Below are 23218 nucleotides of genomic sequence, written 5' to 3'. Positions count from 1 at the left end.
ACATCATGCTTGGTAAAGTAGAGGGTCAGCGAAAAAGAGGAAGACCCTCAATGAGATGGATTGACACAGTGGCTGCAACAATGGGCTCAAGCATAGCAACCAAACGATTGTGAGGATGGCAATGTTTTGTTCTGTTGTACATAGGGTTGTTATGAGTCGGAGTCGACTCAATGGCACCTAACAACAATAACAACATAGATTGTGTGTATCTATCTGAAAGGGCCAAGTAAAACACCTAATATTTCCTGTCCTAGGAGCTGGGAAAATATGGTCTGCTCTATTACAATGCACTGTTCATGATTCTGCCCACACTGGCCATTGCATATTTCACAGGAGATGCACAAAAGGTAAGACTGTGTAATTATGGTTTAATGGTTTATGTTAATGAATTGCATTATGATTCATGACCAAATACTGAGAGTTTGCTTTTTAGCTTGCTAATGTCATGCTAACCTTTTTTCTTGGCATAAGTATTGGATAGTACTAAAATGGCTCAGAATAGCTCTGACTGTCAATATAAAAATAGTGCATGTCAGCTAGTGTCCTTTTCTTATGTGCCAGAAGGATAGAGGAAGGGAATTTTTACATTTCTCCTAAGCTACAAAATAGATATAGTAGAAAACTCTCCTTGAGAAACAAAAAATCCTGAATAGTGAAATTCTTCATACCCTAAACAAAATGCTAGGCTTCATGAGAAGCTTTGTGTTTTGATGTACAGTTGTCATCCTGGCTTACATCCCAAGCTGTCGCTGTCACCGCCGCCACCACCCCCCGTCCCCTGCCCCGGAGATATTTAGCACTTTGTGGTCACTTAACCATATAAATAGCAGTTAATATAATAGTTTATCCATTTTCTACAATATTTAGCTATATAAATCCAGAATAGAGGAGTAATGAAATCTAGAGAAGAATTTTCCTCCAAAACAAGCTGACATTCATAGGAAAAAAGTAACACCATATTGTTAAAATTCACAGAATTTTGCAAACTAAATGGAAATCCAGACTTCTGCCAAGGATTTCTGTGCCAGGATTCCTTCTAATGATTCCCTTGGCTAGTAACTTCTTGAGAATAAATGTGTTGGTTATTCATTCTAATTACAGTGACAGTTCCCACAAATCAGTGGGAGCCAAAATAAAAGGTTTTTGAAAGCAATTATACTGTTAAAAAAAATTATTCTTGGAATCAAAGGCAGAAGGAGAAGACTGCTTATAAAGTTGTTATTTTTTTTATCAAGAACTATTTCTTTTAAAGAATTGGCACAGATCATCTTGAATGTAGACATAAATGTTTTAATGAACTGTAACCAGGCCTCCAGCAGGCCTAAAAATGGCCCCAAAGTAGAAGATGGAGCTATTGCTCTGACTAATAAGAAGTGTTGAATAAGTATTTTATGGCTATGAAAGAATAGGAACAGAAACCAACTAAGTGGTTAAAATGATTAAGCACCTGACTACTAACCGAAGGGTTAGTGGTTTGACTCTACTCAGAAGTGCCTTGGAAGAAAGGCCTGGTGATCTGCTTCCAAGATCACAGCCATTGAAAATCCTATGGAGCAGTTCTACTCTGCAACACATGGATCACAGTGAGTCGGAATTGATGGCAAAGGGTTGTGTGGTGTTTTTTTTTGGTTAGTCACTATATGTATGTATATATATATTTGGTTAGTCACTAAATGTGTGTGTGGGTGTGTATATATATATATATATATGTATATATATATACACACACACACACATATTGTATAATGGAGTCCTCGTAATAGCTGTAGTTTACCAATGTGGAAAGTTTGAATTTTCTCTGTTTTATCAATGTGGAAATGGAGGTTCAGAGAGACTAAGTAACATGCCCAAGGCTATATAGTTGGTGGGTGGTAGAGTCAGGTTTTACGTAAATCCAAGCCTGACTCCAAAGGCCGTGGTCTTTCACAGTGTTCTGCCTTTTTTAGCAGACTTTGGCAGAAGAGCCACCCACTTTCAAATTTGGGGCATATATGTGACAAGATATCAGCCTCTTCATGGTTTCAAATCTTGAGGCCAATCTGTACATGAGAAAGTAGGATTAATGTGGGTAGGTACTAAGGATTTAGCAAAGATGGAGTTTTCATTAAGTTGAAACTTTGACTGGAAACTTGTAGCTACTTGAAAGAAGGAGACATTTCTTCATTTCAGAGTGGTGATAATTTACCTGTAAATTATCTGTAAGGTTGTAGCATAGTCTGTGAGGCTGTAGCATAATTCATAGATATTTCAAAATTTGTAGTTCATATTCCATTTGAAATGTTCCAATATAATTAAGAATGTTTACTCAGTGTAAAAAGTTACCACCTATATTAGGACGAGATTTAGATTTTTTCCTTAATCTTCTTTCTTTCCTTTTTTAAGCAGAGGAGTGGAATTTGAGTAATCTATTTGTTTTCCCAATGCAAGTGCCAGGTAAAGGTCAGGAAAGGTTTATTTTGGAAGAATTATGTTTATAAAGAATGCCAGAGTTCATCTAAATACTTTTAAGCTGGGACAGTAAACTAATTATTGAAGCTGAACTCATTTCTTTATTAGTCATTAGTGTTTTGAGTTTTACATAAATCTTTGTTCATCCTCACTCTTAATAGTAATTAATATGGTTCTTATAAAACATTTATTGGGGTACACAGGGAAACACTGGCTGTCGTATTTCAATTTCATGCTCTTTTTCTCTCCTTCCTAACATACTCAGATAGTTATTAAATTTTATTTTGTGTCTTACCGTGTTAGATTTAGGTGGTAAGGAAAGAAAAAAAGATGATTAGGTGGTGTTCTTGCCTTTGAGGACCTTACTTGGGGACTAGACCTGTCAAAATAAGAGCGATAAACTGTTAATAGGTTCTGTGAGAGAAGTACATTTGGGGCATTGTGGGGTATAAAGCAGAAGTGAATTCCATCTCCTTGTTGGGGTTGAGAGTAGAATACCCCATGGAGGTTTGCCTACAGACAAAATTAAAATATAGGTGGCGTGAATAATCAGTGTTTTTTTTGAGACTATGAATAAAATTTGAAACTTACAAAGTGAGAGTTCTAAGTTTGATTCTGTTCCTAAATTCCTTGTGTGCTTACAAGGCAAGTGGTAGAATTTCATTTTAAGTTCAGTTTAATTAGTATTTTGCTTATGAAGCAAGTTACCACAATTTCATTTTATATTCAGTTAAATTTAGTATTTTTGAACATCTTCCCTTTGCTAAGAAAGCCTTATACTAAGTTCTCGTGGGGATATATGAGAAATATGCCACAGTCCTTGACACACAAGGAACACATTTAGCATGATACAGAGATGGTGTAAGATCTAACACCAAAGTGCTTGCTCATCACTTAGTATGCTACTGAACATGTGAGTGTTCAGGTTAGGAAGAAATTGGTGTGGGTTGGGCATGAAGATTGATGTTTTAGAGGAGGTAGGGCTTGATTTTCTTATGCACCAAATGTAACAAGTAATGCTAACCTAGGGCATTGTTAGCGACAGCAAGCCTGGAAACATTGGGTGGAAGCCATATATAACCAAAGGTTTTCAGAAGGCTCATAGTATTCTTCAAGAGGTTTGCAGTTTATTTCTTCCACTGGAAGATTCCAGTTTCATAGTAGTCAGGAGTCTGTTTGCCTGAAGCCCTGGCAAAAACGGTTCACATTACGAAGTCAGATATGTGGCAGGACTGCAGGTAAGAGTTTTCTAGTAGGTCAGGTTCATTTTCATTGTATATCCTTTAGAACTGCGCTTTTTCTCCAAAATATGTATATATAGATAAGCATGCATGTGTGTTTATATAGTTTTTTAAGAATGGACACTTTTTTTTTTGGTGGCGACTTATCTTTATATAGAGCTGTTTTCACATGAACAGTGTGGGCCTGATTTTGGCCTTTAGTGATACTTCACCTGCAGTGTATGATACCTCATACTTAACAAGCTGCTTCCACATGCATCATTTTCCCTAATACTCATTATGTACCTTTGAGGCAGGGTGCTGTTATGGATTGTATCCTCTCCTCCCAAAAATAGGGGTTAGACCTGTGGCTGTACTCCCATGTGGGAATAGAGCTTTCTTTGTTGTATCAGTGAGGCCGTATCAGTGGAGAGTGTGCTTTAGACCTTCTCACTTTTGAGATAGAAGCAGATTAGGCACAGAAGCAAACAAGCACAAATAGGGGAAAGTTAGATTGCCAAGGAACCCAGCAATGAAGGTGCTAGAGAAGCTGAGACAAGGATTTCCCCCCAGAGCTGAGAGAGAGAGAGCCTTCCTCTAGAGCTGGTACCCTGAATTTGGGCTTCTAATCTCCTAAACTGTGAAAAAATAAATTTCTGTTCGTTAAAGCTGTCTGCTTGTGGTATTTTTGATATAGCACTAAGAAACGAAGACAGTTGCTATGTTTTATAGAGGTTGAGGGCATGCTCAAGGTTGCAAAGAGATTAGGATGAGGACCTGTCTGTCTGACTCCAGATCCCTTGCTGTTTGCCCAACTACACGTATCTCCTCAAGCCATTCGCTGCCTCCCTCACTTCCCCCCACCATTTGGGACTGTCAAGCAGGGCTTTCTCATAGGATAAACTAGTGAATGTGAAAAATGCCTCAGTACTGGTATTAGAAGTAGCGCCTCCACAGCTTGTCCTTGTAGTTACTTGATTGTTTATAAATAATCATATTTCTCTCATTCATTCAGATATTTATTTATTATGTGTCAGGCACTGTTCTTTTAAAAAAAAAAAAAAGGACAAAAGTCCCTGCTTTAGTGGAGCTTGCATTCCAGTGGGTTGAGATAGACTAAACATAAATTACATAGTAAGTGCTCTGAAGAAAAATAAAACAGGGATGAGAGTTCTGGGGAAGTGTTATTTTAAATAGGATCGTTAGGGAAGGCATCTTTATAAGGTGCATTGGAGCAGACACTGAACTGAATGAACTGAGAGCAGTTTGTGTGGCTCTGGAGGAAGAATAAGGAGCCCTGGGGTGCAGTGGTTAAGCACTTGGCTGCTAACCAAAAGATTGGCAGTTGGAACCCACAAGCCCCTCCATGGGAGAAAGATGTGGCAGTCTGCCTCCGTAAAGATTTACAGCCTTGGAAACCTTATGGTTCTACTCTGTCCTGTAGGGTGGCTATGAGTTGAAATACACTCGATGGCAGTGAGTTCGGTTGGTTTGGTTGGAGGGAGAATAATCTAGTTTGAGGGAAAGGTCCTGAAGTGGGAGTGCTTAGCTTGTTCACAAGAGCATTTTCTGAATAGGTGTATACCAGGAAAAGTGGAGCTGGGCCTGGAAGGATGAGGAGAAAGAGAAACAAAATGCACATCTAGGAGAAACTCACCACATGAGCACAGGCAGAACTGCAAAGATCAGACTCTTCAGTATCGTTAGCAGGTAGAAGTCAAAGGCCTTGGAGACCTTAGAAAGCATCTGATTCAAGCTTCTTATTTTACAGATAAGGAACCTGGGGCCCAGAGAGACCTCAGGATTAGGACCCAGATTTAGACTGGTACTCTTGCTCTTCCCACCATAGTACCTGCTTCCTTCTAAGTAGCAACCAGTGTTACATACAGGAATTTGAAATTTACTTTGCAGGTAGTGATAGATCCACGTAGGTTTGTGACAGGTGGTACAGTGGAGAGAATGTGGGGCAGAATGCAGAAGACAAACTCCATTTCTGTTCTTGACCACCGTCTAACTTTGGACAAGTCCCTTTTGCTCTCTTGCTTGCCCTCTTTTGTCGTGTGTAAAGTGAGTGGGTTGAATTAGTTTTCCTCTAGGTAGCACTCTTTCCAGGGGTGATACAGTTTCTGAGGAGTAAGAGGCATGCCAGTGTGGAGTGGAGGCTTCTGTTCTCACAGCTAGAGTGAGCTCAGCTGCTCCCCGACTCCTGTAACCAGTGCTGATAAACTTCTCTCATCTGTTGGACTTGCTTTCCTGATCCAGAACAGGCTTTAAAATCCGTTTTGCTTGGCAGCTGTCTGTGTACTGAGTGAAAAAGTCTCCTCCATAAATTGTTAAATGAAAAAGCAAGGTGCAAAACTCTTTCCTTTTGTGGGAACCAGGGGAAAATAAGAATATGTATTCTGTCTTAGTTATATAGTGCTGCTATAACAGAAATACCACAAGTGGGTGGCTTTATAAACAAATTTATTTTCTCACAGTTTAGGAGGCTAGTCGTCCAAATTCAGGGTGCTGGCTCTAGGGGAAGGCTTTCTCTCTCTGTGGGCTCTGGAGGAAAGTCCTTGTCTCTTTTGAGCTTCTGCTCCTTGACAGTCTGCATATGGCTTGGCATCTCTCTTCCTCCGTCTCTGCTTGCCTAATCTGCTCCTTTTATCTCTTGTATAAGATTGACTCCACACAAACTACACTAATCTTACCTCAGTAACATAACAAAAAACTCGTTTCCTGGGATTATAACCACAGGCATAGAGGTTAGGATTTACAACACATATTTTGGGGGGAATGCATCAATCCATAACTTATACACATACCTTTTATTCACTTAATATTTACATAAAGAAACACTGGGAGAATATACATAAAACTAATAAAGTATTCATCAGGTTTGTGTGTGCCTGGGAACTAAGTATAATGGGAGGGAGACTTTTCACTATATTTTTTTGATTGTAGAATCATGAATGTATTTAAAAACTATCTTATAAAAGGAATAATATGAAAAAGATAATTTTTTTTCTATAAAAGGTGACTTCTTTGATGAATCTTAAATTTAAAAACAACTGGGGCAAGTGGAGGAGCCCTGGTGGTGCAGTAGTTAAGCGCTTGGCTGCTAACTGAAAGGTTGGCGGTTTGAACCCATCAGCTGCTATGCAGGAGAAGGATGTGGCAGTCTGCTTCTGTAAAGATTACAGCCTTGGAAATTCTATGGGGCAGTTCTACTCTGTTCTGTAAGGTCGCTATGAGTCTGAATCGACTTGATAGCAACAGGTTAGGGCAAGTGGGACAAACCAATTTGTTTTCATTATTCATAGTTGCAGGTTCCTGATCCAGGATGCAGTTTGAAGCAAATTCAAATCCAAATTATTTTTTTCTAAGTCCCACTGTTAACTGTAGTAAGCAAAAGAGGGAAAACTTCTCACTGTTAGGATAGGGACCCAACAAGAGGGCTTGGAGGAATTGATGAGGCTGACACAGTCTGTAAGTAAGAAGTAGAGACCAAGGACAAAAAAAATAATGATTTAAAGGCAAGATCCAGATGTCCAGCTCATCCCAGTGAGCACGTAATACAAAGCCTTGTCAAAGCATTCTGAGAAACCAAGCTAATGTCTTTATATGTAAATATGTGTGTATGTGTATATATACACATACACATATATTTTTATTTTAAGCTTATTCAATGTTTTCAAAGTCCTGAGTTTACCAGGAATCAGTATATTCAGTGCTTAGTTTTTTGTTTCCTTTTTTAATTTTATTGTGATAAATGTATATAACAAAAAAATTGCCATTTTAACTCCTTTTAAATGTACAATGCAGTGACATTAATGACATTGACCATGTTGTGCAACCATCACCACAGTCATTGCCAAGTTTTTCATTACCTCAGACAGAAACTCAGTACCTCTTAAGCAGTAGCTGTCCATTTCTCCTTCCCCCCTGCCCCTGGTAACCACTAATAAACTTTAGTGTCTGTTCTATATAGTTTATGTGAATAGGATCATAAAATGTTTGTCCTTTGTGTCTGACTGACTTTATTTAACATAATGTTTTCAAGGTTCGTTCATGCTGTAGTGTCTATCACAACTTCATTTCTCTTTATGGCTGAGTAATTTTCAATTGTATGTGTATACCACATTTTGTTTAGCCATTTGTCTGTTGACAGACACTTGGGTTGTTTCTGCCTTTTGGCTATTGTGAATAATACTGCAGTGAACATGTGTACAAGTATTTGTGTCCCTGCTTTCAAGGCTTTTAGGTATATATATACCTAGGAGTGGAATTGTTGGGTCGTGTATCACTTCCATGATTAACTCTTTGAGAAATCACCAAACTGTTTTCCACAGCAGCTACACGATTTTACATTCCCACCAGCAATGCACCAGAGTTTCAGTTTCTCTACATCCTAGCCAAGCACTTCGTTTTTTTAAAACATATGTCTTCTAACTTTAAAACATTTTTTTAAAAACTGTGTCATGCAAAAACCAGCTTACTATTAATAAATGATATCTAGTTAAACCAGATAAAAGTGAAACAGACATCAATTGACTTATGACTTTTTGAAGTGCTAGTTGGGATAAAATGTGTTTAAACTTAACTGCTGCTTCTAAAAGGGAATGTTTGCAGCACAAAGCCGGTGATTCACAGGAACTGGAGCCTGGCTTTCTGCAGCGCGCCCAGCTAGGTGTTCTCACGTAGGGATGGGAGAACAGACCCCTTGCTGTAGATCTCACAAGGCCAGTACTGTACACATTGGTTCATCATGTAATGTCTTCGTTATTTCACTGGTTAAGTTACGTGGCTCAGATGAGTTTTACAGGAAAAGCTACTGCACAAATCATCTACCTGGGTGTGTCTCTAATTAAGAATATATTGACTGAAAGGGAAAAAAATTTAGGCTGTTGGTTTAGCTGCTCCAGAGTTATTAACCCTTCCTGGGTCACTCTGTGTACCATACAGACTGATTCTCAGATTCTGAACTATTCCCCCCACATAGAGACAAGTCCTTTCTGCTTTCTGAGCCTTAGTATTCTTATATATGAAACAAGCGGGTTGGATTATTTTTTCTTTAGTTATGAACAAATGGATCTTTCTGTTTGTATATTCTGTTTGACAAAGTAGTCATTCTTACCTTTGAGGCTATGTTTTTAAAAATAAAAGCAGGTGATCCAGTTGGTAAGCTTGAGAATGTAGTTTTGTCATGATACATATGTTTTACATAGGTGGCAGAGCCTAGTAAGCAGAGGTAGTTAGGATATTCAGGTTCTGAGTCCTTGTCTGATTTAGGAGCAGGGGCAGAGCAGAAGTTGTGGCAAATGGTTACAGTAGTACAGGGGTAGGGTGGGTCGCCCAGAACCACTGGCAACATGAACCCAGCCTAACTTTCCCAAGGTGGGGAAGGAATCATGCAGATCATTTGCACCACTGCCATTGTCTTCTGCGCTGCAAGTTTTCTAGCACTTTACTTTCTAGAATAAGGATTCAGTTATTTTCTTAGTAGTTTTTTGGAGAAAGAACTTTCAAAATAGCATGGCATTATCATTCATCAACCCTTTAACACAAAGTCCAAAGACTTTAAGTGGTTGGTTTATTTTTAGACTTCATAGCAGGCAGGTATCAAAACTAAGAAAATCTGTCAGTCATGCTTTGGCTTTTATTTCAGATCTCTGTGGGTTGATGACTCTTTGCTTAGTAAATTTTCCTAGGAGTGGGAATGGTTGCATCTAAGACTCAGTGCACATTGAAAGTCCATGCTTGTCACTAGGTTATTGTTAGTTGCCATCGATGTCTATTCCAATTCCTGGTGACCCTATGTGTGCAGAGTAGAACTATTCTGTGGGATTGTGAAGGCTGTGACCTTTCAGAAAGAGATCACCAGGCCTGTCTTCTGAGGTGCCTCTGGGTAGGTTTGAACCCCCAGCATTTCAGCTAGTAGTGAAGCACTCAACCGTTTGCACCACCCAGAGGCTCCTGGTACTAGACTGTTGTATGCTGTGGAGTTGCTTCCAGCTCAGAGCAACCTTATATGACAGTGTAGAACTGCTCCCATTAGGGTTTCCTGGGCTGTAATCTTTATGGGAGCAGATTGCCCAGTCTTTCGAAGCTTCTGGGTGGGTTTGAACCCCAGACCTTTCAGTTAGCCGTCGAGCACTTAACTATCGCACCGCCAGAGTTCCTTGTCCCTAGATTGTTGTTGCTGTGTGCTGTTGAGTTGATTTCAACTTACAGCAACTCTGTTTGACAGAGTAGAATTGCCCCATAGAATTTCCTAGGCTGCATTCTTTACAGAAGCAGATCATCAGGCCTTTTCTCCCACAGAGCCACTGGGGGTTCAAACCACTGACCTTTTGGTTAGCAGCTGAGCGCTTAAGGTGCTAAGTTATTATCCTATGCTCATTGCAGACATTGCCAAGTAGTCCCAACACTTTCTTGCTAAACCTAGTCAAAGCCTCAGATTGTTTCCCAAGACAGTGGTCCAGACATCTAGAGTCAATAGACCAGCACTGCTCCATAAGATGAAATCTAATTGCATCCCTGGACTAGGTTTTAGCCTTGTTATTGATTATGTAGGCTTAGTTCCTTATGTAATTGAGACATTCCTTTTCTCTTGTCATTTCCATAGTCTAACTAAAAATCAGATTTTTAAAAAACTTTTTTTCCCAAATATTTTTAATTAACTAAAAGTCTTACTCAAACCAAATAACTAATTTTAGGAAGCAATAGGTCCACATAATCTTTGCGCACTGGTTATGCTACATTCTTTTCACTGCTGTGGTGTGTTGGCCTGTGGTAGTGTATCACACCTGTAGAACCAGAGGCTTTATTCAAAACAGAAGGAAAGCCCAAGCAAGCATCTTTGTATGTCTAGTCTGTAACAACAGGCACCACTCAGCCAAGAATGAAGATTGCAGGCCCTTGGCAGAGAGCCCATCTAGTTCTGTGCCACACACACAGAATGACCAGGCAGATCACCCTCTTGACATAATGACTCTTTATCAGAACACTCCCTGGAGACAGTTTTGTTTTGTTTTAAGGATTTGTTTTTTCCTGATTAGCAAAGTACCTGTTCACTGTGCCTCCTGTGTTTTCTATTTTAGGGAGAATAAAAAGTGTGCCTACAAATCTACCACTTAGATAACAGTGGTAGAGTTTAAATGAATAATCTCTTCTGTATATAAATTCTATATAGTACATTTAAAGTGTCTGCATTTTATTTTTTCAATTGATCCTTTATATGGAATTGCAAAGGATTTAGAAGAGTCAAATCAATTTTGAAAAAACAACATTGGAAGATTTATCCTACCTGATTTCAAGACTTCTTATAAAGCTGTAATAATCAAGACAGTGTGATTTTGGGTTAAGGGTAGGCATTTAGATCAGTGGAACAGAGCAGAGAATCTAGAAATAGACCAATTGTTTTTTGTCAAAGATGCCAAGATAAGCAAATTACTAGGGAAAGGATAATCTCTTCAACAAATGGTACAGGAACAGTTTGACATCTATATGCAAAAAAATGAACCTTGACCCTTACCTGATAAAATATACAAAGATTAACTTGAAAAGGATCATAGACCTAAGCCTAAGAGCTAAAACTTTAAAACTCCTAGAAGAAAACAAGAGAAAATCTCTGTGACCTTGAGTTGGGCGCAGGTTTCATAGAAAAATCATAAAAAGCAAGAATTATAAAAGATAAAATTGATAAATTGACCTATACCAAAATTAAAAATTTTTGCTTTTCAAAAACACTTAAGAAAACGAGAAGGCATTACAACTAAGTAATAAAAAGACAAACTTGAATAAAAATTTGGCAAAAGATTTGGACCACGTACTTCACCAAAGAAGAAATATACCCATTGCTGTCAAGTCGATTCTGACTCATAATGACCCTATAGGGCAGAGTAGAATTGCCCCATAAGGTTTCCAAGTAGTGGCTGGTGGATTGTAACTGCCAACCTTTCGGTTAACAGCTGAGCTCTTTACCACTGCACCACCAGGGCGTCAGAGGAGAAATACACGCAGCCCGTAAGCGTTATGCTAAGTGAAACAAGTGAGACACAAATGAGTACATTCTGTATAATTCCATATTTATGAAACTTTTGAACAGGAAAAATTAATTGTAGCAAAGTAGATCAGAGGTTGCCAAGGGCTGGAACTGAAGGAGGAGTTGACTGCAGAAGAGCAGGAGGGAACTTTACGGGGTAATGGAAATATTCTTCATCATGATTGTAACAGTGGTTATATAATTATCTACATTTATCAAAGCTCATTAAATTGCACCCTTAAAACTGGTGAATTTTATTTTTTGTAAATCATACCTCAACAAAGGAAAAAAAAAACCCATAAACAAATGAAATGCCTACTGTCTGTCAAGTGTTAGGAATACCATCAGATAAACGTGATGCAGGTCCTGTCCTCGGAGAGCTCAGTCTGTAGACAGGTAAAGAAGCATTTGCAATTCAGAACGATAACTGCCCCAGAGATAAGTACTGCTGAGGCACAAAGGAAGAAGTACTTGATCAGGAAGTGCCTCACAAAGTTGCAGCTTGAGTTTTGTTTTGAAGATGGGAACAGGAGTCAGACACGTGTTGAGGGGAAGGGCATTCCAGGCAAGCGCAGGGGCTTGTGAAACTGCATGTCATGTCTTAAAAACCACAAGGAGCCTGGTACTGCTGGAGTCCTTGGAGTCTTGAGATTTATGTCAGAGTGGCATGAGTTAAAGCTGAACAGATTGGCAGAGAGGTAAAAGGTGGAATATTTCTCAAATTTGTTTATCAAGCTCATATTGCAAGAGAAACTATGCATTTGAAAGAGATAATCTCTCCCTCTTGGGTGAGAGATAAGATGATCAGTGCACCCTTTCATTTTTCCTTTACTTTTGGCAGAGAAAAAATTCATGCTTTCAGAATCAAGTGTTTTAAAACAATAATTCTCCCCGTCTGTGAACAGACTTCCCCTGAATTTTTGTAACTAAGGGTGTACTTGTACATTAACATTTTAAAGGGAGAAAATATGTTTTAATGTTTAAAGCCTTTAATACTAGCACCTTAACAGCCACTGGGAGAATTGCTGAGATTAACCAGATGTGACTGTGCCTTCAAGCGAATACCAGCTTATTTGCACCAACAGGGAGTAGTACAAAATCTTCCCATATTACATTTTGGGAAGGAGAAAACCTTCTGAAACTGCTTGTTGGTTCAACTCTATTTATATGAAATTCTTGAACATCACTATCCTTGGTGTGATGCAGGGGAATGTATGAGTGTTCATGGTGGGGGCAGGTGCATAGAAAAAATTTTGATTAATGAATGGGACAGCTGATTTTGAGGGCCTGCTCTAAAATTGGATGCTTTCTTGTGTATTACAGGCAATGGATTTTGAAGGCTGGGCCGACACTCTTTTTCTTCTGCAGTTTACCCTCTCCTGTGTGATGGGGTAAGCCTTTGCTACCTTGAAAGCAGATAGTTTTCTTAGAGAAATAGATCGGAGAAATTTATCAGATACCTGCCCATCCCCTCCATCAACTGCCAGGGTCATTTGTTGTGGGGCCCTTCTGCCTCATTTCTCCTCAGTATCCTGTTCATGTCTCCTGGGTATATTAGCCCAGGATAATTAAGCCTCCAGATTCAGGTGCTTTTGCTGCCCTTAGGAATGTGCCCTGAGGGCTACTTAACTGACCCTAAAGTCATGCTGAGAAAAAGGAAAAAGAAACCAATATTACCAATAACCTATGTAATAAAGGAGACCTGGGGGTGCAATGGTTAAGCGCTTAGCTGCTAACTGTAATGTTGGTGGTTTGAACCCACCCAGCAGCTTCCCAGGAGAAAGACCTGGCGATTCACTCCTGTGAAGATTACAGCCAAGAAAACTGTGAGGCAGTTCTGCTATGTCACATGGGGTTGCTGTGAGTTAGAATTGACTCTACAGCACCTAACAACAGCTATGTAATAAGCACCATTTTGTTTCAACATGCATTGTTTAGTTTTATTTCTACATTTGCCCATTTGACAGATATTCTTGCCCTCTTACCTATGAGGAAGCAGGCTCAGAACTTAAGTAAATTGTCTAAGTTTGCACAATTATTAGGTGGCAGTGGCAGCATTTGAATTTGGGACTGTTTGACTCCTCTCTACTGTGTTATTTTCCTTTTAGGAGAGAATATGTAGTAGGCAAGAGGGTGTCTGCAAACGTGCCTCTTCTCCTCACCTGCATATGATTTCTCTAACACATTTTTCCCTCAGCCTGTCATTTCAGTTGATATTTGTGAATAGATCTGGCACAGGCTGGGCACATAATGAGTGGGCGCTTCAAAATATAGTTGACATGGTGCCTTTGTATTTAGTCAGGCTCAGAAGCCTTAGTGCAAATCTGGGAGTGCCAGCTGCTCCTGCTTTGTTGTCAGGTGAACCTCTCGTTATTGTTGTTAGGTGCCATCGAGTCAATTCCGACTCATAGCAACCCTGTGTACAACACAATGAAACACTGCCCAGTCCTGTACCGTCCTCACAATTGTTGTTGTGTTTGAGCCCATTGTTGCAGCGACTGTGTTAATCCATCTCGCTGAGGGTCTTCCTCTTTCTCGCTGATCCTCTGATTTACCAAGCATGATGTCCTCCTCCAGGGAGAAAGACATTGTTTTTTTGTTTTTTGTATTTTTGGGGCGGGGGGGCGGTCTCCCTTCTTTATTGATTTCTGGCTATAGTAGGGGTCTGGGAGACCAAGGGCAAGGGTGAGTCACATGCATCTCTGTCCCTCTTGAGGTAGGTGGGAGAGACAGTGTCAGGGACCATGGATATGAACTTCACTCTAACAGGGCCCCCTGTACAAATGCATAGTTGGTATTTACAAGAAAGGAGGAGGGCAGTCATCTGGACTTTGGCCTTTCCTGGGGCAAGATGAGGGGTGGGGGATGAGGAAGAGCCTGAGGAGAGGAAGGGGCAGTGGGCCTGGCTGGGCTCCATTCAGAGGACATGACAGCAACAACCCTGAGCCCTTCCCCCATCGCCTTCCACCAACCACTCCTCATTTGTCCTAGGGGAGGGTCCTCTTGGTGCCTGCCTCTAGGCCAGTTCAGGGGGCTGGCGAGATGAGGGACCCTTTCTGTTAGCAGTTCCTGATAGCATGTCCGAAGTATGTCAGATGAAGTCTCTCCATCCATGCTTCTAAGGAGTATTCTGGCTGTACTTCTTCCAAGACAGATTAGTTCTAAATTAGTTCCAATTTGGCTTTCTTCCATCCTTAAGAATCTTTCTTATCTTCACCTTGGCCCAGGGGTCAGGGAGGTACATATCTGAACTGGGGTCTATGAGTTCTGAGCTTTCTGTGGTTTAGGTGAATTAGTAGGAAGCATGATCTAAAAAGAGTACTCATGATTATGAATGATGTTTTCAGGACTTGGGTGAGGGTAGCAGGGAAAAACATCTGGTCAGGAATGGACATGTGTTTCTCTTTAATGAAATTTTTAAAAATCTCTGACAGTCTTAGAAGCTGCAGTACAAGCAGCAGGGAGGTGGGGAAAGCTCACAGTTGGTCAGTGACTGGAATGTGCCAGCACAGGCCAGTACTGGTTGTTTTTCTAACCAAAAGGTTGGCAGTTTGAATCCACCAGCTGCTCCTTGGAAACCTTATGAGGCAGTTCTACTCTGTCTTATAGGATCCCTGTGAGTCAGAATTGACTCAGTGGCAAAGGGTTAGGTTTTCGTTTTTTTCTTGGTTAGAGATTATTATCAAGTAAGCCACTGGATCTTACTTACAAGATACCTTCTCCTCCTTCATTCCAGGTTTATCTTGATGTACGCCACAGTACTTTGCACTCAGTATAATTCTGCTCTTACAACTACAATAGTTGGGTGCATTAAGGTGAGTTGAAAAAAATAGTTTTTTGTTTTTTTGGTGCCTGGTTTACCTGAAAATTATTTCTCTAAAATAAGAATCTGGCTATGCCCTTAAGCCCCATAATACTTATTTCCTCACCTAATGTCTTGATAGTTTGACAAATGGTAGTGATGCTAGTTTCTGAGATAGTCTTTAAGAACTTGGAGGAGGTACAGTCTCTGCTTTCAGGCAGCTCAGCTCCAAGGAGTGTGGGAGAAGGAGATCCTGTTATCTTAGAGCAGAGGAAGAACGACAGTCAGGCCTGTATCTCACAGGGAATGAATAGCTTGGTAGTGATAGGCCTGTCCCTTTAACCCCCATTGAGGCATGTTCTGTTCTCTGCCTCACTGAATTCTGGCTGTTTTGTAGGGAAAGGATGCCTGCCAGGAGCTAATCGAGGGAGTTTTCCTATGCCTGAGCCAAACCTTAAATTGCCAACTTTTAAAAGCTGTGTCTACATTCCCAGTGATGTCATTTCCTCTTGATCCATTTCATTTGGGGGAGGCTCATTTGTCTCAGCCCAGATACCCAAGTCAATATCGAGCCAAAGTTAGTGGCCTTGAAGCCTGAGGCCTCTTTCATCTGACTTGGTGATTCTGTTACTTTAAGATCCAAGAAGTCACCTGTTGCTGTCGAGTTGATTCTGACTCATAGCGACCCTATAGGACAAAGTAGAACTGCCCCATAAGGTTACCAAGGAGCACTGGTGGATTTGAGCTGCCGACCTTTTTGGTTAGCAGCTGAGCTCTTAACCACTGCACCACCAGAGGTCCCAAGAGGCCACAGCATGCCTGAATTCCAAATGAATTAGCAAAGTAGATTTGCTTTATAAAAAAAAGTCAAGACAGAGGTACTTGATCATTTGGGGAAAAGGCTGCAGTTGCCGTTGTGACGTCCCTTCTAATACCCCATCAGTCAGTAGTGAGGGAAGGGGTTGCAGAGGTAAAGTTTTTACTGCTCTGCTGTGTTTCCCTCTGCAATTTTCCAAATGGAGTGGTGCCCACCTTACCTCATTTTGGAAACTAGATTTGGGTTAAAGCTCCAGAAGGTCTGTGGCTTCAAATCATGGAATTAGAGTGTTTGCTGTGAATAGGATTCTAAGTTAAGATATATAACAAGTCAATTGTGTGAACTGCCCAGAAAGCTAGAGAGAATCTACAGTCAGGAGACTGGGCAGGCTGAGATAGTTTTAGCCCCCAAATTAGCTCTCAGCTGTGTTTTAGTTTTACAAAGTGATTGCTTCAAGAGCAAAGTGGGTTGCATGCATCTTCAGAATAAGAGCAGCAAAAACATGAGAAAACAGGGCAGTTGGTACCACGCTCTTCAAGGAAGAGGATGGTGCAGGAAAGCCTGTGTTTAATTTTAAAAACTAAACCTGCTTGCTTGGACTCTCTTAGTGTTCTTTCTTTTATCATTATCAGTAGTAGGTACAAACAGAGTCATTGTCTCATTAACATAAAGTCCAGTACCTTTCTTTTGCTATATCCTTCTCTCCACAGTAGTCCAGGAACCCCAGGGACTTACTTAATCCAAAGGGATCAGTTTTACTTTCAAACTCTAGAGGGAGGGAAAAAACTACTGTCTAAGTAGTTCACTGTTGATTGGTGTTGCTTCTCACTGCCACATGACATCTCTTTTGAAGTGTCTTGCACCTTTGAACAAATGGGAATCTGCTGATGCCCTTGCTGTTTCAGATTCTCACAGGCCTCAGTGGAGCTTCTTACATTGGCCTCTGTCTTAGTTATCTAGTGATGATATAACAGAAATACCACAACTGGATGGCTTTAACAAACAGAAATTTATTCTCTCACAATTTAGGAGGCTAGAAGTCTAAATTCAGGGTACTGGCTCCACGAAAGGCTTTCTCTCTCTGTCTGCTCTGGAAGAAGGTCCTTGTCTCTTTTGAGCTTCTGCTCCTAGGCGATCTTCATGTAGCTTGGCATTTCTCTGCTTGCTTCCTCCCTTGGTCAGTCTGCTTTTGTATCTCAAAAAAGATTGATTTAAGACACACCCTACTCTAATACTGTCTCATTGACATAACAAAGAAAATCCATTCTCAAATGAGATTATAATCATACGTATAGGCGTTAGGATTTACAACACATATTTTCGGGGGAAACAGTTCAGTCCATAACAGCCTCCCAGTCACAACCCTCTTAGCTCAGCCATTGTTCCCAAGACGTTTTCAACTTCCTTCTGTGCTTCAGGATCCCAGCCCCATAAACCCTTGGGCCAGCATTCCTTGTTTCTTTTAAGTGTGGTTGGTAAATGGCTTAAGATAACTAGTTAAAAATGGAAGTTCCTAGGTTGACCCCCAGATATACTGAATCAGAATCTCTGGGGTAGCGCCTAGAAATCTTCATTTTTAACAAGGTTTCCAGATGGTACTCAGGTATACTGAAGTTTGAGAATTGTAGTCTTAGTTTTGAGCTGCCGGTATAGATTCCTCTTTACTTCCTTGGTAATTTCTGCGTTAGGGGGTTGGTGTCCTTTCCTGATAGCAAATCTTGGTTAGGATATTCTAATATACACCTTCAGGTTTTCTAACTTCTGATTTTGAGCAGCAGGGTTTGGGTTCTCTGACCTTTCCTACTCTGAATTTCCTGAATAGCTTATGGAAATCGGGAGCCTTGGTGGTGCAGTGATTAAGAGTTTGGCTGCTGACCAAAAGGTCGGGGGTTCATATCCACCAGCAGCTCCTTGCAAACCCTGTTGGGCAGTTCTACTCTGCCCTGTAGGGTTGCTATGAGTTGGAATCCACTCTGTGGCAATGGGTTATGTGAACTGATCCAGCCTCTCTCTTGATCTCTGCATTTAAAGGAGGGGCTGCGTTTTTTCATCATAGGAAGAAAAAACAAAGAGGTCCTGTTACACGCTTTTCCCAGTTGCCTGCTGGCCTTATTTGCTGTTGCATGACATTTAATTTTATTTTTTCCCGCTCTAATAATAAGAAAATCTGCTCTAAGTAGCTTGTAGATGCCATCCTTAGACCTAGAAAAGGCTACTGTGATTTTGAATGCTTTCTTTCAGGGCACCCCATTATAAAATTTTTTTTTGAAGTTGTTTTTGGCCTTTTAAAAACACTTTCAGCACTTTACTTTCTGCTTCATAGACCTAATACTACTAGAGCTCAGGTACTAAAAATGTTTGAAATTTACAATTTATGGCAGTTGTAATAGAGAGGGGGGCAGTAACTTAGGAGGGGAGGTTGGGGAGTAATTGAATAATAGTTCAAACTTTGGAACTTTTTTTACACTTTTATTGTCTGAGGATAGTCAAAAGGGACCCCGATAAGCACAAGATGTTTGTACCTGGGAAGTTAAGGGACTCAGAAACGTTTTTTTAGGTATAATGCTTACAAACAATTTCTCATATGTTTTTAAAATAACAAAAAAGATTGTTTAAAAACAGTTTTGATGTTGTTAAAGCCCCCACTATCCCTTTTTTCCTCTTTAAAAATAGAGAAAGATGCTTGCATGTAAGCGACCTTTCCTACTTCACTCTCCCTTCACAAGTCAGCAGTTATTCAGTGTGAGAGAAAAGCACTCTTGTCTAAGACTACCACACATGCCTTTGTGTTTCCTACTCCTGGTCACAGCAGTGTTTCTCTATCTAGATTTATAATGTCAGCCCATACCAGTGGGCAGGAAAGTTTGATAACTTAGTATTCTTCAATATTGGTGAAAGCATTTGCCTTCCAGAAAAATAGCTTGGGAGAGGCTAATGTCGTTTCCTTATTAGAGTTCTTGCTCATGCTACACTTATTTTAGGGATTGTTGGTTTTTATTGCCTGTTTATTTTTGCATTTTAGAAACAGGTATTTGGGTCACTTAGTGTGGGCGAGTTTATGTATATATTTAAAAAACTGAGTTCAACTTATTTAACAGTATATTGTTACTTTTCTTTTCAGAATATATTAATAACTTATATTGGAATGGTTTTTGGTGGAGATTATATTTTCACATGGACAAACTTTATTGGTTTAAATATCAGGTGAGTGAAAATATTTAAATGTAACCACTTTGACAAGTGGGATTTGGGGTACACAAAAAACTATCACAGTAAGGTTAGGCTATTAATGTAGTGGCAGATTTGTTCATTTGTTAAACATTTACAGACTATGTACTATATGCTAGGTAATGTCTCTACATAATGCTTTTTAAGAAAGGGGAAGAATTCTCTGCACAATATTTGGGGAATCTTTTTCTGGAAGTTGAGCTCCTTTTATTTAGCCTTCAGAGAGTAGTCTTTTATTATCCTAGATGGTAGTGCAGTGTTTTCAAGAAAATACAGGGCTAAAGAAGAATACGAAAACCCAAAAAAAAAAAAAAAAACCAAACCCATTGCTGTTAAATTGATTCCAAATACCAGCTCTGTTAAAATTGCTGTGTGTGTGTGTGTGTCTGTGTGTGTGTCTGTGTGTGTGTGTGTATGTGTGTGTGTCTGACCTTGGACACATTACTTCATTTCTTTAGACCTTACTTATCTTCAGTGCAGGGGAGAATTGTATTACATCATAGATCATCTTCAGTTCTAGAGTTTTGAATGACATTTAAATGGTCTTAAAAGCCGATTTATGCTTGTTTTTCATCCTCTTAACAGTCTTTTTTGAAGAACAAAATTTTTAAATTTTGATAAAGTCTGATTTATCACGTTTTTCTTTTATGAGTTGTGCTCGTTTAGTGTCTTAGTTAAGAAATTTTTGCCTAACCCAAGGTCACAAAGATTTTCTTCTCAAATTTTCTTTTAGAAGTTTTTTATAGTTTTAGGTTTTACAATTAGGTGTATGAGCCATTTTGAATTAGTTTTTGCATATACCGTGAAGTTTGGATCAGGATCTTTGTTTGTTTGTTTTTAATAAAGATACTCATTCATCCCAGAACTTTTTGTTGAAAATTCTGTCCTTTTGCTACTGAATTGTCTTAATTCCTCATTACATTCTTTTGAGGTTCTTTTATTATCACTTTTGTAAATGAGGAACCTGAGGCTTAGATAGGTTAAGTGACTTGAATACATTCTGAGGATGTATATTTGAGCTGTTTCTGTATGCCAGGCGTTAAACTCTTAGAGAGACGTATGCACGTCTCCATAGAGCTGCCATGGTCACACAGCTAACAAGTCATATGCAAGGATTTTAACCCTGTTGAGTTAGACTCCAGAGCCCAAGTTCTTACCCTTTAATATGTTGTTGTTAGTTGCCATCAAGTCGGCTCTGACTCATGGCAACTGTATGTATAACAGAACAAAAATGTTGCGTGGTCCTGTGCTATCTTCATGATCGTTGGTATATTTGAGTCCATTGTTGTGGCTGTTGTGTAGTGCGCTTCAACTTAGGCAGGCTCATCGTCCAGCACTACACTAGGCAATATTCTGTTGGGATCTATAGGGTTTTCATTGGCTAATGTTTGGAAGTAGATTGCTAGGCCTCTGTTCCTAGTCTGCCTTAGTCTGGAAGCTCCACTGAAACCTGTCCACCTTGGGTCACCCTGCTGGTGTATGAAATACTGGTGGCGTAGCTTCCAGCATCATAGCAACATGCAAGCCACCACAGTATGACAAACTGATAGGCAGGTGGTGGCTTAATATGTTCTTATTCGGTAAATAACTGGATAAGTATAGTGTAACCTAGCAACTTATGTATGTATCCATCACCACTTCTAGATTACCAGCTATTTATAGGGCAGGAACCATTTGTCTTTTTTTATCACTGTGTTAGTATATATCGGTGCCTGACGTATAGTTAAACATTCAGTAGTAATAATAACAAGATACTAGCCAATCTTTTTGTCTTAGTCATCTAGTGCTGCTATAACAGAAATACCACAAGTGGATGGTTTTAACGAAGAGAAGTTTATTTCCTTACAGTAAAGTAGGCTAAAAGTCCAAATTCAAGGTGTCAGCTCCAGGGGAAGGTTTTCTCTTTCTCGGCCTTCTCATCAGTGTTCCCCCGGACTAGGAGCGTCTCTGCACAGGGACCCCAGTCCAAAGGATACGCTCTGCTCCTGGCACTGCTTTCTTGATGGTATGAGGTCCCCCTGTCTCACTGCTCACTTCTGTCTTTTATATCTCAAGAGATTGCCTCAGGACACAGTCCAGTCCTGCAGGTCAGGTTGTGCCTTACTAACACAGTTGCCACCCATCCTCCCTCATTAACATCATAGAGGCAGGTTTACAACACACAGGAAAATCACACAGTACCAGGAATCATGGCCCAGCCAAACTGATATACACGTTTTTGGGGGGACATAATTCAAACCATGACACTTTTTTATGCTTATTTTGTGTCAGTAATTGTGCTAAGTATACTTAATCTCTACAAAAACCCTGAGATAGTACTGTGGATATTCTGTTTCACAGAGACGTTAAGAAATTTGCCCCATTTACCTAGCAGGTAAATGGTTGATCCATGATTTGTCTTTTTAGTCTTCATTCTTAACCATAGTGCTGTCTAGTAAATGGTGAAGAGATGAGTTTTTTAGATCCCTTCATGATACATCATTACATGGGTTATATAGTGTTTAAGTCAGCCTCCTTTTATGTAACAAAAACCATTTTACTGTAATCTCTGAGGCCAGGTCAGGGTGCATACAGTCTCTGGGGTGGGACGTGGTGCAGTTCAGAGTCTAGCTTTAGAGTTGGTTCCTGAGGATTTTGGTCTAGCTGCCACTGCCCAGCCACCTGAATCCGTGGTTTCCTCATTTAGAATTCCTTTGCCTATTTCCTTAGAAGTATATGTTGCTTCTTAGTTCCAATCTGCTTCTCCTCCTGAATAATTTCATCATTTTATCTAGGTCAAAGTTCTGCCCACATTTTCCATGCTAGTAGACTGTCTTCTGGTTAGTCTTCTCCTGAAGTAAGGACCTCAGCTCTCCGTTTGATCTATGGTTCTCTCATTGAGAAAGAGAGAGGGAGAAGGAAATGTTTTGTTTTTTCAGTTACTTGCTCCTGACAATACCTACCAGTCTATTTATAGAGTATACAACTGTCATCTCACTGGAATAACTTGTACTTGAATTGGACATAGGGAGGTTAGGTAGCTTCTTGATTATATCATAATTATGGCAGAAGAGCACTGGACTGGATTATAATAAACAATCTGCGTTTTCTTGCTGATCCTGCCACTAACCAGTACCAGTTGCCATCGAGTCTATTCCAGTGGCAACTCCATGTGTGTCAGAGGAGAACTCTGCTCCACAGGTTTTCAGTGGCTGATTTTTCAGAAGTAGATTGTCAGGCCATTCTTTTTTTTTATTTTTCATTTTTTTCCCCTTACAGAAATTTACACATACATTGATATGTGACTCTAATTGCTTTCCCCATACTGTGATAGCACACTCCTCCTTTCCACCCCTAATTACCCGTGTCAATTCAGCCAGCTCCTAACCCTCTCTGCCTTCCCATCTCACCTCCGGACAGAAGCTACATGTTTAGTCTCTTGTTTCTACTTGAGCTAAGAGGCACACTCCTCACGAGTATCACTTTATGTCCCACAGTCCAGTCCAATCCCTGTCTGAAGGCTTGGCCTCGGAAATTGTTTTAGTTCTGGGCTGATAGAGAATCCAGGGGCCGTGCTTTCCGGGATACCTCCAGTCTCAGTCAGACCGTTAAGTCTGGTCTTCTTACTAGAATTTGAGTTCTGCACCCCACCTTTCTCCTGCTCCATCCGGGACTCTCTGTTGTGTTCCCTG

At 40.1% G+C, this 23218-nt stretch overlaps 1 protein-coding gene across 3 annotated transcripts in view; it reads left to right on the top strand.

The window, feature by feature from the left end:
- SLC35D1 (solute carrier family 35 member D1) overlaps positions 1-23218 on the top strand; it is a 53819-nt gene that overhangs the window by 11791 nt on the left and 18810 nt on the right. For all 3 annotated transcript variants that reach the window (XM_004369034.2, XM_023730876.1, XM_023730887.1), the window contains 4 exons: positions 255-347; positions 13024-13091; positions 15437-15515; positions 19441-19523. In XM_004369034.2, the coding sequence (XP_004369091.1) occupies positions 255-347; positions 13024-13091; positions 15437-15515; positions 19441-19523 (323 nt within the window). The remainder of the gene's footprint in view (positions 1-254; positions 348-13023; positions 13092-15436; positions 15516-19440; positions 19524-23218) is intronic.

The sequence above is a fragment of the Trichechus manatus genome, unplaced genomic scaffold (genome assembly GCF_000243295.1).
Source record: "Trichechus manatus latirostris isolate Lorelei unplaced genomic scaffold, TriManLat1.0 scaffold00003, whole genome shotgun sequence".
NCBI classification, from domain to species: Eukaryota; Metazoa; Chordata; class Mammalia; order Sirenia; family Trichechidae; genus Trichechus; species Trichechus manatus.
This window is presented reverse-complemented; position numbering and strand designations above follow the sequence as displayed.